This window comes from Phycodurus eques, chromosome 5 (assembly GCF_024500275.1).
Source record: "Phycodurus eques isolate BA_2022a chromosome 5, UOR_Pequ_1.1, whole genome shotgun sequence".
NCBI classification, from domain to species: domain Eukaryota; kingdom Metazoa; phylum Chordata; class Actinopteri; order Syngnathiformes; family Syngnathidae; genus Phycodurus; species Phycodurus eques.
The window spans coordinates 5,187,469-5,204,154 of record NC_084529.1 but is presented as its reverse complement, the minus strand read 5'-3'; the positions used below and the strand labels follow the sequence as shown (position 1 = coordinate 5,204,154).

At 43.4% G+C, this 16,686-nt stretch overlaps 1 protein-coding gene across 1 annotated transcript in view; it reads right to left on the bottom strand.

The window, feature by feature from the left end:
- The window catches only part of LOC133402896 (septin-7-like), a 77,478-nt gene that overhangs the window by 20,718 nt on the left and 40,074 nt on the right, over positions 1-16,686 (bottom strand). The window contains exons 4-5 of the mRNA XM_061677163.1: positions 1,379-1,479; positions 1,136-1,270 (exon numbers count right to left, since the gene is read on the bottom strand). Of these exons, the coding sequence (XP_061533147.1) occupies positions 1,136-1,270; positions 1,379-1,479 (236 nt within the window). The remainder of the gene's footprint in view (positions 1-1,135; positions 1,271-1,378; positions 1,480-16,686) is intronic.

Here is a 16,686-nt window from a genome sequence, read left to right as displayed (position 1 = left end):
AAGAACAACAGATATGCAAGGGTTTATGGTAATGTCAATAACTGAAGAGGCCCACAAAAAAATTGTACTGATTACATTTGTTTGTTTGTTTTTTGTTTTCCTGCCAGGGCACACCTAATTGCATGTGTATAGTACGTGAAGAAATAAAAATAAGAAAAACTTCTTAAATTCCACTTCCAGACTGGAAGGATAGGAATGAGTACTACTTGATTGGGGGTTGACGCGTAATTGACAGAGAGGTGTAGCGAGGTGTTTCACCTTTAATTCAGGTAATAGCAAGTACATTTCAGTGGGTCACCAGCAGGGGGCCAAAGCACGATGCACTAAAAATTATGCTGTTGCTAGCCTTGACAGCACAACTATTACCAACTTGAAAAATAAATCATAAATACATAAATGAATATATAAAAAACAAATAGGACATGCATAACACTGAATTGACAGTGAACAAAACAAAACAGTGTCATACTCCTGCTGGACCTCTTTTTTTTTTTCCTGGTACAGTGTGTTGTAATTCATTTCTGTCCTTTGAGCAAACTCTAATCTGTGAAGCGATCACAGTCGCCCCCAATAGAAAGAGGATGAGAAACCAGATTACACCTACAGTATGTCAAATAGAATTATGGAATTACTGGATATAATATACAATAATGTTAGAATCTGTAATGTCCGTTATACATTTTGTAGATGATTTTGACATCCATTATGCTATTGGTAAATAAACATATTGCATGACTGCTGGCCATAAACTCTATTAGGTAACAACCCTGTATATTAGTGTTTAGTATCATGCTTGTTGGGTTCCCACTTGCACAATTAATGGATATGAAAATTATGGCACTCAACTTCTTTAGAGCTCATACTGCAGACAAACACCTTCATCCATTCTCAATACCTTTCACACCGTCACTGAGTATGAACTGAGCCCATGCTGCCTGCACCGAAGCCAGGCCAATTACATTACATCATCAGTGACTATACTTACATATACATATTACAGCTAAATATGACATTGACTATCAATCTTTTTGACGCCATATATTGTAATACTGCAGTGGGTCAACATGGTTTTCCAGTGTTTTAATGGAATCCTTAGGTGCTACATCCAAAACAATTGATTAAATGTTTCACCTACCCGTGTCCAGAAGGTGCAATGAAGTATAGACAGCAGTGGACCCTGTTGTCTGGCATGGATCTGCGGTTCACCCTCGATTCTGCATTCAGGAAGTCCTCACACTTACTGTCAATGTAGTTGATAACTGGCTGCCAACTGAAAAAGGAGAGAATATTGTATCAACAGAAACGTGAAAAAAAACAGTTCTATACCATAACAATTGGAAGTGACTGAAACAAGAACACGGACAAGAATGCTACTTACCAGTTACTGTTGTCTACTGCATCCCCAAATCCTGGTGTATCAACAATTGTGAGAGTCAGCTGGACGCCCCCTTCTTTAATCAGCACCTTAGACTGCTCCACCTGAAACGCAACCCATCCATTAACTTAAGACTGCAATTCCAGGGGCGCTCATTATGCGGGTTTTTATCATTTTTAATCCAAGTTCTCATCTGAAAGGGTCATTAAACATCGAAAAGAATAAGAGTACTGAGTAGCATAGACTAAAACTGCAGCGCTCACCCAAACTAATGTGTGAATCAACTGACAAGCTAGATCAGAACACTGAAACCCCCTTTATTGTGGGGGATACATTCCAGACTCACCTTAATTACAGGAGGTGAAAAGCCGCGAGAACATGCATCTTTTTTTTTTTTTTTTTTTTTTTTAAATGTAGTTTTACCCCTCCCACACGTTTTAAAATCATTTTAACGTATGAAAACACACTCTTGTTAAAACACACGTTGAAAGTATCCCTTAGTGCCTCTTCTCACTGTCTTGCCCACATAGTTCTCCAAATAACAGGCAAAGCCATTTATTAGTCACTCCCAGTTTAAGTTAACTATCAAACTGACACATGAAACAAAAGGGAACTAAACATTGATTACCGGTGTATTTAAGCACAAATATGTTTAACCAAACCACATAAGCACACCTTACAAAGGTCTGTTAGCTTAATGCTAACATAATGCAAAACATCATTGATGTTTTGCATCCAGCTACTTGTATACGCGATCTTGTTCTTTCGGTCACAACCCACAGCTCGTGACCATAGGTGAAGGTAGGGACTTCGATTCACTGGTAAATTGGGAGCTTTGCCTTTTGGCTTAGCTCTTTCTTCACCATGACAGACTGATACAGAGTTCGCATCACTGCAGACGCTGCAACAATCCACCTGTCAATCTCCCCTCACTCGTGAACAAGACCCCAAGCAACTTGAACTCCTTCACTTGGTCCAGGATCCCTTCCCCGACCTGGAGAGGGCACGCCACCTTTTTCTGACTGAGGACCATGGTGTCACATTTGGAGGTGCTGATTTTCAGCCCAGCTGCTTCACACTCGGCTGCGAGAGTTTAAGGTCACGGGTTGATGAAGCAATCAGAATCACATCATCTGCAAAAAGCAGAGAAGGAATGCTGAGGCCACCAAACCAGACCCCCCTCAACACCTCAGTTGCGCCTAGAAATTATATCCATAAAGGTAATGAACAGAATTGGTGACAAAGGGCAGCCTTGGCGGAGTCCAACTCTCACTGGAAACAAATCCGACTTACTGTCGGCAATGTGGACCAAACTCTGACACCTGTCGTATAGGGACCGTATAGGGAGTCCGGCACCCCATGCACCCTTCCCGCGCACCCTCGAGGAGGGTGTAGAGCTGGTCCACTGTTCCACAGTGGGAGGCTGAGGAGCCTGGGAGGCTGAGGAGTGTGATCCCCCTGTAGTTGGAACACACACTGCGGTCCCCCTTCTTAAAAAGGGGGACCACCACCCCAGTCTGCCAATACAGAGGCACTGTCCTCGATGTCCATGCCACGTTGCAGTGGCGTCAGCCAGGACAGCCCCACAACACCCAGAGCCTTTAGGAACTCCAGGCGGATCTCATCCACCCTTGGGGCCCTGCCACAAAGGAGCTTTTTAACCACCTCAGTGACCTCAAACCCGGAGATAGGAGAGCCCGCCTCAGAGTCCCAGGACTCTACCATAAATCCAATAACAGAACACCGCTCGGGTTCCGATCGGGTGTGTGGGGGGCGTTCTTCCCAATCACACCTTTCCAGGTCTCGCTGTCATTGCCCACATCCTAAGAGCCAGTTTCTGTTGCCGGAGATCGGACTGCCAAGGTCCCCGACTTTGGCCGCCGCCCAGCTCACGCTGCACCCGACCCCCTTAGGCCCCTCCCACAGTTGGTGGGAAGGGGGACCCGCTTTGTCTTTTCCGGCTAAGCCTGGCCACCAGACGCTCGTAATCATGCCCACTTCAGGGCCTGGCTCCAGAGGGGGGCCGCAGTGACCCGCATCCGGACGAGGGAAAACGAGGTCCAATACTTTTACTGATCATAAGGGGTCTTTGAGCTTGCTTTGTCTGGTCCCTCACCAAGGAACTGTTTGTCATGGGTGACCCTACGAGGGGCCTGAAGCCCCAGACAACTTAATTCCAAGGATTATAGGGACACACAAAACCCTCCACCACGATAAGGTGATGGCTCCAGGAGGGGGGAACTAAACTCAAGATATCAAAACGTTTTATTATATTTTAAATGTGTATATCTACTTCATCATCTGCAATTTATTCAATCTACAAAGTACAGTGGGGCAAAAAGGTATTCAGTCAGCCACCAATTGTGCAAGTTCTCCCACTTAAAGATGAGAGAGGCCTGTAATTTTCATCATCGGTATACCTCACCTATGAGAGACAAAATGAGAAGAAAAAAAATATCCAGGAAACCACATTGTCTGATTTCTAAAGAATTTATTTGCAAATTGTAGTGGAAAATAAGTATTTGGTCACCTATAAATAAGCAAGATTTCTGGCTCTCACAGACCTGTAACTTCTTCTTTAAGAGGCTCCTCTGTCCTCCACTCGTTACCTGTATTAATGGGACCTGTTTGAACTCATCAGTATAAAAGACAACTCTCCACAACCTCGAATAGTCACACTTCAACTCTACGATGGCCAAGACCAAAGAGCTGCCAAAGGACACCAGAAACTCAATTGTAGATCTGCACCAGGCTGGGAAGACTAAATCTGCAACAAGTAAGCAGCTTGATGTGAAGAAATAAACTGTGGGAGCAATTATTAGAAAATGGAAGACATACAGGACCACTGATAATCTCCCTCGATCTGTGGCTCGACGCAAGATCGCACCCCGTGGGGTCAAAATGATCACAAGAACGTTGAGCAAAAATTCCAGAACCACACGGGGGGACCTAGTGCAGAGAGCTGGGACCCAAAAAACAAAGGCTACCATCAGTAATGCACTACGCCGCGAGGGAATCAAATCCTGCAGGGCCAGATGGTAAACACTTTTTGGTAAAAACTTAACTTGTCGTGTTTGGAGGAGAAAGAATGCGGAGTTGCATCCAAAGAACACCATATCTACTGTGAAGCGTGGGGGTGGAAACATCATGCTTTCGGGCCGTTTTTCTGCAAAGCGACCAGGACGACTGATCGGTGTAAAGGAAAGAATGAATGGGGCCATGTACCGTGAGATTTTGAGTGATAACCTCCTTCCGTCAGCAAGGGCATTGAAGATGATACGTGGCTGGGTCTTTCAGCATGACAATGATGCCAAACACACTGCCCGGGCAACGAAGGAGTGGCTTCATAAGAAGCATTTCAAGGTCCTGGACTGGTCTCCGGATCTGAATGCCATAGAAAATCTTTGGAGGGAGTTGAAAGTCTGTGTTGCCCAGTGACAGCCCCATAACATACCTGCTCTAGAGGAGCTCTGCATGGAGGAATGGGCCAAAATACCAGCAACAGTGTGTGAAAACCTTGTGTGTTCAGAGAGGAATAACGGGTAAAATGGGTTACGTACCCAAAGAGAAGAGGGTTTCGGAGTATACTAGAGTACTAAAATATTTGATATTGCAGTCCTACATTCAATTCCACCGTTATGCTCCTGTATTTTTATTGTTTCATAAAACCATTGCTTTGGGTCGCTATGCCATTAACCTTGAAAAAAAAAAATGCTCCTCAAAATTTTAACGTTGCATCCTCTAATGAAGAAATGATTAGCGAAACCAATTCTCCCGAAAAAAAATTTGTGCCTTGCATATATTAGGTATGTTTCTAAATCGAGAAAACTGGCCGCCATTTTCTTTCCATTGCGCTGTGTCAGATTTACGACACACGGATTTAGCGGAGGTGCACCAAAATCTCGTTTCCTCATTGTTTCATGCAAGATAATCTTTGTTCTTTTCTAATGACGTTGTTGGGAAATCCCTAGACCACCTTGTTTTTGAAATTTACAATTCAGATGAGAACTTCTGACAAAGATGAAACTCGATTTCGGCATCCTAAATCACACGTTCATAGGACTCGGACACGATTTAAAACTATATGGTTGTGATGAACTATTATTATTCTTGCTTTCTGAGAAGTTTGAAGTAAATCTGATGATGCGCTTGCTCTCAGTGTGGCCCAGAATGAGATGACTCGACTGAAAAATCAGAAAATGGACTGTTTAAACATATTTTCGACTACACTAATAAGAAACATGCAAGCATTTTTCTACTAAAGAGTCAAGGTTTGGTCACACATTTCCGATGGATTTACGTTGATTTCTGGACAAGTAGATTTGGGCCGATTTGCAACATAAAATCCTTAAATCTTATCTGATTGTTTGTTACAAACTAGAGCTGTCGGGCCAATTATACATTATTCATGCACTCACTGTAGTAGTCTTGCCACGCTGCACTATTTGCATATCTGTTGTTGGCCAATACTGGCCAGAGTAGCATCTGCCCCACTTGCACACTGACTGAGGAGTAGCTGCAACATTTGCACAATCAACATTGTCCCAGATTACCGTGGTAATAGTCACTTTAAACTGGATACGTGTAACGGATACGCCATTAAAAGATGACACCCAGCAGCCCAGTCTCGGGCTACCGCCGCGCTCCCCGCCGAGGTAGACGACCACGGAGTGGCGAGATCCAACTTCGCTTACAGATGCGAAGTGAATTACAAGCCAGGAGCACCAAAGTGAGGCACAGACATCTGGTTTTGCACGCCAACACTAAGTGAATTACCAGCACCAAGAGCATCAAAACGGAGACAAAAGACACACGGTTTGGCACCAGAACGCTAAATTAATTACCTTCCACCTCCTAGCCAGACCGGGACAATGGATGGGGTTACTAGCGACACCCACAGGCGGGGGAGCGCCACTGCAAACGCGGTTCCACTAACCACAGTCTTCACTGGACTTGACTGGGAACTAATATTTTAAGAACTTTACATGAACGCCACGAGTGACTGTATTTCTGCAAACTTGAATGTCTGATGTCGAATCTTTTGTCAACTGAACCAGATGAACTGTTTCACCCCACAACACGAATGCCACATTGCAAATATTACAGTGTTCTCAACAATCACATAACATTTGAAACATTCGTTACCGGGATTAAAGAGGATGGGCGTGGGACAATGCAAAGGGGAACAATGGTCTCGTTATTTTAAATCCAAATTAATATTTTATTCTACTGGTTTTAAACCATAAATTATGATGAAATGCAATTCTAGAGGCGCGGTCTGCCTTCCATTTGGTCAAAAGGGACCAGCCTCGCTCTCTGAAGCAGATAAAAGGCTGAAGATCCTTGGGCTCTCTCTCTCTCTCTCTCTCTCTCTCACACACACTCTCTCGTTCCACCTGCCAAAGGCCTGGCCCAGCCCAGGGGAGCCCCCAACCTCACCACGAGGTAGCGGAGGCTGGGAGACACCAAACTTCCCTGCTGCGCTGTCAAGCGTGGACCGCAGGGAGCACCTGCCAGCTTCCCAAAGCTACCATTTTGGGTGTGGGGCAGTTTACGGGCGAGGCTCTGTTGGGAAGGAATTGCGGTGCGAGTTTTCCCCGACCGTCTGGCAAGCATTGCCACTGCCAGCACGCCGGCCCACCTGCACCTTATTCTAAAGCTGATTTGAGTATAGTTTTCTTCCAAAAAAAAAAAATGTATAAAAATTTCAGACAGTTGTGCAAATGTATTAAAAATTTAAACAATAGGTAAAGTACGTAAGTATTCACACACTTGGCTTAATATTTTGTTGAAGCACCTTTGGCAGTAATCACACCCTCAGGTCTTCTTGGGTATGTCTCTACGAGCTTGGCACACTTGTTTTGGGAAATTTTCTCCCATTCTTCTATGCAGATCCTCTCAAGGTCAGTCAGGTTGCAAGGGTAGCGTCGGTGGACAACCATTTTTAGGTCTTACTAGAAATGTTCGATTGGATTCAAGTCTGAGCTCTGGCTGGGCCTCTCAAGGTCATTCACAGGCTGCTCCTGAAGCCGCTCTTTTGTTATCTTGGCTGTGTGCTTTAAGTCATTGCTGTGTTGGAAGGTGAATCGACGCCCTAGTCTGAGTTCCAGAGCGCTCTGGAGGAGGTTCTCTTGAAGAATTTCTCTATATTTGGCAGCTGTCATCTTACCCTCGATGCGGACTAATCACCCAGTTCCTGCAGCAGAAAAACAGCCCCACAGCATGATGATGCCACCACCATGCTTCACAGTAGGGATGGTGTTCGTCAGGTGATGATCAGTGCCTCTTCTTGTGACGTTTGCTATTCAGGCCAAAAAGGTCTATTTTGGTTTCATTTTTTAAAATGAAATCAAATGGGCAGATTAGCAATCCACTTGACAAAAACACATTTTTAACACACAAAACAAAACAGCTTAAATTTAACTCTCCCATTTGATGTCAGCACAAACACGTCCATTCCTCACATTGAGTAAACGTTATTTGTAAACCCGTACTTTTGTTTGCTTTTTTTTTTTTTTTTTTTGCCCTACTTGAATGAGGTGATCCACCAGATATTTTTAATTGACTGAGAGGTCTTCTGCCTGAAAAAGTTTGAGAACCACTGGTTGGGCATTAAGTGGGCTAAGCAAACAACTTTTCCACACTTGAAATTCAAGAAAACAAAAACCACATAAACCACATAAAATCATTGTTTCACCACACAAGTCACGTATGTGCACTTTCAGTCTGCCTATTGTTGATCTACAATTTCCTGCAGTTACTCCGCTGAGGTCTTACGAGCCACATACTTTCACAAGGACATCTACTTATTTTAGGATCACCCCTTTGACTAACTGCAGCACTCATGTTCTAAAACAAACATTCTTCAGCTTCCACAAACTTTGAAATCAACTGTCTCTACAGCTGTGCACGCACACACATCAGTAATTTGACATTGCTCTGTTAACTAAATCAACTCATGTTGCAAAACATGTCAGCACTGACCAAAATCTGCTGTTTGGACAATTTCTGTTAAGTCAAACAGAGGGACAAATCCCTCAAAAATGTTGGAAGGCCTAATGCATCATTAAAAGACAACATGATCTTTTGGAACGTGATATTATTCTGGAATATAAATACACTGACCCGGTCCCTCCCATTCTGTCTGAGAACACACATTACCATACACTCTGCAAACTCACACAACATGCACCACTCATTTGCCTCACTTAAGTAACTGGGCAAGAATCAGAAATTTCACTCTTCATTAACCCAGCTGCCTGAATATAGCAGAAACGCACAAATCTGCTATACATTAAGATAAATCATAGGGGTCAGGGAAATAATGCATCTATGACATACAAATGACATGAATTGTAAAATGCTGTAGTGGTAAAAATGGGCCAACTTGCAATTGCGCCGGATAGCCACTGATGCAATGAAGGCACGCATTTTTTTATCTAGTGGGGAAGGGTGACTCATCCTGGACACCCAAGTGAGTACCTGGCCGCCGTTTTAGCCATGACAAGAACATCCAAATGGTGAAAAACAGTTTAACATTATACTGTATCTCCACAATTGTGAACAACAAAGTTCTCAGTCTTCGCATGCTTTCAGCAATTGTCTTCAAACATGTATAATGTATTTAGAAACAAAAAAACTGATATAGGATGTGACAGTGTCCGTATATTCATCCAGGCTGCCAGCTGAATTTTCAAAGACACTCCAGTCTGTGCAGTCTAAACAGCTTTGAAGTTCCATCTTTGCTTCATTGGTCCACTTTTTGACTGTTTTCACTGTAGGCTTCGCACATTTAAGTACTTGCTTGTACGTCGGTATTAAGTGAATTAAGCAGTGATCAGACGAGCCCAGGGCTGCACGAGGTATAGCACGGTATGCGTTTTTTACCGTAGTGTAGCAGTGGTCTAAAGTATTATTTTCCCTGGTAGGACAGTCGATGTGCTGCTTGTATTTAGGGAGTTCGTGGTTGAGTTTAGCTTTGTTAAAGTCCCCGAGAATAATGAGGGGTGAGTCAGGGTGTTTTTTTTCAATTTCGTTGACTTGTTCGGCGAGCGTTAGCAATGCGGCGCTCGTGTTAGCTTGCGGTGTGATATAGACTCCAGCCAGTATAAACGATGCAAACTCACGTGGCGCGTAAAATGGTTTACAGTTCAGAAACAGCGACTCCAAATGCGGGCTGCAGTGTGTGCTGAGCACCGTGACGTCCGTACACCATTTTTCGTTTATATGGAGGCATATCCCGCCGCCCTTCGTTTTTCCCGATGATTCCATGTCGCGGTCCGCTCGATGAATGTTGAAGCCGGGAAGCGTGACGGCGCCATCGGGTACAGCGTCGCAAAGCCAGGTCTCCGTGAAGCACATGGCCGCGGAACGTCCGAAGTCTTTACTGGTCTTTAACAGAAGATGAAGCTCGTCCATTTTGTTGGGTAGGGAGCGTACATTCGCGAGGTGGATCGACGGGAACGCCAATCTGTGTCCTCTCTTGCGGAGTTTCACCTGAATTCCGGCTCGTTTTCCTCTGTGGCGCCGCTTCCGCATCCATGCGCCGAAAACCGCGGACGCCGCTCCGGTGAGTAACTCGGGGAAAAAACTGAGCGGATTTTCGAAAGTTGGTGACAGAAAGTCCGGAGTAGCCTCCTTGATGGTTAGCAGGTCTCCCCTTGTGTAAGTGAGTCGTGTAAGGTCTCCAAAGACGGACGAAAAACACAAAAACGAAGACAATACTAGAGAGCGCGTTACCGAGGCGGCCACACTGGTAGGCGCCATCCTATATCAGTTTCTGTGAAGAGGTTTGTGTACCAACAAAATCATTTCGGACATTCAACAACAACAAGCCGTGGTTCACTGCTAAACTTAAGCAGCTTCGCCAAGCTAAGGAAGATGCATATCAGAGCGGGGACAGGGCCCTGTATAATCGAGCTAGAAACCAGCTTACTAAAGAAATTAACATTGCAAAGAGGATCTATGCAGCAAAGTTGGAAAAACAGTTTAGCGCGAACGACTCGAAATCAGTCTGGCGTGCATTCCAATCGCTGACTAATTACAAGCGACGATCCCCCCAAGCTGAGAACAATAGCACACTAGCCAACGACTTGAATACCTTCTATTGCAGATTTGAAAAGGACAGTTTCACTCCACACACCAACCCGGCCGCACCCGCGACCACAACCACACCTCTGACTTCTGCGTTAACCATCCATGAACAGGATGTGAGACGCATCTTCAAACAACAGAAGATTAACAAAGCAACAGGACCGGACCATGTGTCCCCATCCTGCCTCAAAGTCTGCGCGGACCAGCTCGCTCCAGTCTTCACTCAGATCTTTAACAGATCTTTGGAAATGTGCGAAGTTCCATCCTGCTTCAAACGCTCCACCATCATTCCAGTCCCCAAGAAACCTGCAATCTCTAGTCTGAATGACTACAGGCCTGTCGCTTTGACATCTGTGGTCATGAAGTCCTTTGAACGTCTCGTGCTGGACCACCTCAAGAGTGTCACAGGTCCCCTGCTGGACCCCCTGCAGTTTGCCTACCAAGCGAACAGGTCTGCGGATGATGCAGTCAACATGGGACTGCACTTCATCCTAGAACACCTCGACAGTGCAGGGACCTACGCGAGGATCCTGTTCGTGGACTTCAGCTCAGCGTTCAACACCATCATCCCTGAACTCCTTTCAACCAAGCTTCTCCAGCTCAGCGTCTCACCTGCCATCTGCCAGTGGATTTACAGCTTTCTGACTGGCAGGACACAGCAGGTCAGGCTGGGGGAGGCAACCTCATCCACACGCAGCATCAGCACTGGGGCGCCCCAAGGTTGTGTCCTCTCTCCGCTGCTCTTCTCTCTCTACACGAACGACTGCACCTCAGCGAACCCGACTGTCAAGCTCCTGAAGTTTGCAGATGACACCACTGTCATCGGCCTCATCAAGGACGGTGACGAGTCTGCATATCGACAGGAAGCGGAGCGGCTGGAGCTGTGGTGCGGGCGACACAACCTGGAGCTGAACACGCTCAAGACGGTAGAGATGATCGTGGACTTCAGGAGGCATCCTTCGCCACAGCTGCCCCTCACGTTGTCCAGCTTCCTTGTGTCAACCGTCGAGACCTTCAAGTTCCTGGGAATTACAATCTCTCAGGACCTGAAGTGGGCGAACAACATCAACTCCGTCCTCAAAAAGGCCCAGCAGAGGATGTACTTCCTGCGGCTTCTGAGAAAGCACGGCCTGCCACCGGAGCTGCTGAGACAGTTCTACACAGCGGTCATCGAATCGGTCCTGTGTTCTTCCATCACAGTCTGGTTTGGTGCTGCTACAAAAAAGGACAAGCTCCGACTGCAACGGACAATCAAAACTGCTGAAAGGATTGTCGGTAACCCCCTACCCACCATTGAGGACTTGCACGCTGCCAGAACTAAGACAAGGGCGTGCAAAATCCTCTCGGACCGTCTGCACCCCGGTCACCAGCTCTTCCAGCTCCTTCCCTCAGGTAGGCGCTACCGATCAACGCTAACTAGAACTAGTAGACATTCCAACAGCTTCTTCCCTCTTGCGATCAACTTCTTAAACACCTAACCTATAATTCCATTACAACAAGCTGGCAATTTTTTGACTTGAGTTCGTTGTCACATTTCTGTGGGGCCAATTATTTATTACTTGTGCACTCACTGTAGTTGTCTCGCCATGCTGCACTATTTGCATATACTGGCCACTCATGCCAGAGTAGCATCTGCTCCATTTGCACACTGATTGAGGAGTATCTGTAACATTTGCACAACCGACATTGTCCCAGATGATCGCACTACTCGTCACTTTAAACCGCATACACTCCTTGAAGTCTCAGCGCCCTTTGCACAATGGTCATTGCACCGGACTATTGCAATATTAGTCGTTCGAACTGCTCTAAGTGCTAGAGGACTCTGCATCTTTTTGCACAATTGTTTTTTGTCAATGTCTTTATGTCCCCAAAGTGTTCTGTAAATTGACTGTTTGTTGTACTAGAGCGGCTCCAACTACCGGAGACAAATTCCTTGTGTGTTTTGGACATACTTGGCAAATAAAGATGATTCTGATTCTGATTCTGATCACTGAATTCACTTTACAGTTTTTAATAGCTACTTGTTGGGTTGGATTAAATGATTTTAAACACATTGCCAAATTGGCGTACTATCTCAAAAACAGTGCATCTCCTGTCCTGTATAAAATGCAAGTCCAATGTGACATTGTAGTATGCATATAATGCTTTGTTTTGCTTGTTTTTCTGTTTTGCTTGTTTTTCTTCCGTGTCTTGTCTTTCCTTGTTCTCTCTTTTTTCACTCCCCTTAAAAACATTGTTCTGTCTGACTGAAATTTTCAGTAAATATCCATCATGATACAAAGAACCACAGGAGGCCGGAGGGCTGCATGATATGGCACAAAACCATTATCTCGATATTTTTAGGCTCAGGAACATTCAGGACATTTTGTGAGGAGCATTTGCATCTCAGCCAAAACAAACACATCACCAGACAAACTTGAACAATGCTAATATTTTATTTATATTTTTATTTTTTCTTCCTTTGATTCGTTTTGGGTAACAAAATATTGTCAGCTTTATTTTTTACGTTTTGATTTATTCAACACGATGTCTTGGCACTAAATTGATAAACATACAGCAATGTAGTGACAGTTTTATTTACGGAATGACATTACAAGAAATATCAGGTTGTATGGTCCTTTAACAAAGGTAGATTGGATTTTTTTTTTATACTACGCAAGTAAAATAAGATACAGTATGTAATTTTTAGAACGTATTGTGTGTGTCAAAAATTAAAAAACTGAGTGTTCTCGCAATGCATAGGCTATAAAATATGTACTAAAGTACAGTGGTGTGCAAAGTGTTTGCCCCCCTTCCTGATTTCTTTATTTTTTGTCCCAAATGTTTCCCATCACACCTTTTTTCCCTAAAGTCTAGGGGCATCAAGATGTGTTCTGGCAAAATTGAGATGAGCCTTAATGTTCGGAACTTTGCCATGAAGGCCATTCTCTTTCTTATGTTGGAGTCATGACCACTGACCTTAACTGAAGCAAGTGAGCCCTGCAGTTCTTTAGATGATGTTGTGGGGTCTTTTGTGACCCTTTGGATATGTCGTCGCTGCGCTTGAGGTTTTAGGAAAGAGTGAGAGTAATTAATATAATATCCCCCACACCTATCCAATAGCTAGGCTTGCCGAAGTCACAAAGTGAAAGAACCACTTTGTGTGTGCTTGTGTGTGTGCGTGCCATAAAGTACCATATTTTGATTGATTTAATGTGACCCTAATTTTTTTTTTTTTCCTACAAAAAATGAGAAGTACTGTAATTTCTCATGTATAATGCGCACCCATGTATAACACACACCCCCAAAGTTGACCTTGATATTCTGGAAAATCCTTCTCCCTATTCATAATGCATTTTTACAATGCATCATTTTGCTTCTAACCATATGATCAAAACGAAGTATCTGCATTTTGTTAGATTTTTCAAAGAATTATTCTGATGTTAAGCACTTCATTTGAACACGTAATACTTTCTTTTTATTTACTTGCTCTTCTTTTGAAACTCACAGCCCTACTTTTATTTAGTAAATGAGAAAACACACAGTTGTGCTCATGTTTGATTACCCAGGCAGAATTTGTAAAATAGGCACAATTATTTAAAGAAAACATGATGGCCCAGGCGAAACATTTAATTTTATTTTAATGGGATTCAAATTAAACTGTCAAGCATTTCAGAGAAGAATTATCATCAAACATAACATAACCATAAAGAAATTATTGATGGTCGTTGTTCAAACATCAGTAGTATTTAAAAAAAACTATATTTCACAAATTCTGCCAGGGTATGCACAACTGCCAGAGTATGCACAACTGTAAATGTTATGCAGTCATATGTAACCCTGTCAAATTGGAATGAAAGTGTAGGCTACACCTTTTTCATAACCTCAAGGTGGCGGTGGCATATTGGAATGAAAGTGTACAGCTTTTTCATAACCTCTAGATGGCGGCATACATTTATAAAATGGGAAAGTTTTCCCATTTTATAAATATACCCATGTATAATGCGCACCATTGACTTTTGAAATTTTTTTAGGGTGGGTGGGGGAATGTGGGGGTGGGGGATGTGTATTATACACGAGAAATTTCAGTAATTCTCATAAACATACTCCTAAACCTTGTGGAAAAGCTCAGTAGAGTTTAAGATGTTCTAACTGCAGAGGGGGGACAGGTGTCATTAAACCCTATGAATTAAGAATGAGATGTCACGTAAATTCATGTCTGAGTCAAGGCAGGTGACTGAATACTTTGGGCAATACAGTGTATGATGTAAAATACTTGCTTACAATTATTGATTCTTGCGCTAAGAAAAGCATGCCACAGACATGTTATTAAGTCACCTGGGAACTGTTTCAAACTTAAATTGTGGAGGAAAAAAAATCTCAAATACCCTTTTGAATAGTATGGACATTGGTGAAATACTTCTACCACATTCAAAACGGCCAACATATTTATGTCTATTAAGATTAGCAATAGAATCTCTGGCTACAAAATTCTCAGCCTGTCTCTGACATCATACATGGTTTGTCTGTGTGACCATGCAGGATTTGTTATCACTCTGATCCTCAAGGAAAGAAGGAATTTCACACATCTTAACATTTCTCTTCTCTTCCCTGCCCCACTTTCAGTCATTTATTTTCTGAATCCCTCCCTTGCCATTTTCCTCTCCACTCTTCACAGCTACACCAGATGCCTGCCTGTTTCCTGGTATGTTTTAACATAACCATACAAGGAAAAAAGAAGTTCCTGTGTTAGGAAGTTTCCCTTCCTTCTTTCTTATTCTGCTCTAATTCAAGTCTTCTTCAGATTCTCCTCTCTCTTTTGTCCTCGAGTATTTATAGTGTGAAATGGTCCAAATAACATGGCCTTGATTGGCCATTACGGGTGGCAACTGGTAAAATTTGGCCAATGCCATCGTCGATTCTGCTTATCGATCCAATTCCTTAATTCTCTTAATGATTCCTGAGTAGTTTTATTAGGGGGGAACAAAAGTAGTTCTACACAGTCTTCCACTCCAAAGGCAACCATTTTATTTTTTTCAAAATGATGTCCACACAAAACTTTTCCGAGCAAATAATGAAGCAGGGTCCGAGTCAATTTGCGGTGGCCCTGTCAGAACCTGTACTGGCCCTGTATAGTCATGACATAATAGAAAGGTTTTAGTGATTATTTAGTATTTAGCGTCTTTATACCGTATTATTATTTATTGTATTCATGGCTATGACTCTGTTAACATCGCTAAAATCAAGGCATTGCAATTACACAAATGAATAATGCTTAAAAGAATTAACCAATTACAAAATTATTAAATATTTACTTGGCATTGACATTCCAATAATGCTTTATCTGGTTACGACATAACGGCACAGTGGTGCCGTAAAGTGTCATGTGTTGGTGCGCATTTTCTTACTGTTATGGTGAAAAAAAGCTATCATTAGCACCCAGTTGTTGTCTGCGAATTATTGGACAAAATAATCTGGCGATGAAGCTTCACTTTGCATCGCTGTCCTATTCTTCGCTCCCATTCCTAGGTCCCGCTGCTGGCATTAGCTTCATTGGCTTTGGCTATCGACTTGAGGCTAACACCCGTTTCCTGGCAAGCGCGCGTCACAGTTTTTCCTTTCGTCATCATAACATCATGTTTCAGCAGGGATATTACATTGATAAAAGGATTTCGGTCCGAAAATGCGCTTTTGGGCCCTTTTTAGCAGGTGAAATGTTTTCGGTGACTTAGAAATTTGATGCTGGCCCGCTCGCGAACATCAGTAGGTACGTGGCAGCCGACACAGCGGCGTACTGGCCCCGGGACCATCGAGCCACCATTAATGTCGGAATCGGACCGTGTCTTGGCTGAAAGGAGGCGGTCTGTCGCAAAGTATGTGTCGTTAATGCAAGTATCGTTAAGGAGAGCCGGCATTGTTGGAGGTGTACAATTCCAATGGAATCGGTCAAATAGACCCGGTCCCTAAGATGGAAACGGTTTTCGATTCCTACCCCTATTGCCCATGGAATTTTATTTAAGATCTTTCATTAAAATGATTAAAACGTTAAAATATTCAAATTGTTACTTTTATTAGGAGAAGAGCAGAGCTGTTAGTCATGTGATGGAGTGGTTGTGAGGTAGCTCTTCATCAGGTATCTCCCCAGCAGATTTTGCTACAGTTTTTCCTAAAATTTTGACATACAATACAGAAAACTCAATTTATGTCATTTAACATAAGTAGGGATTTCACTTCCGATC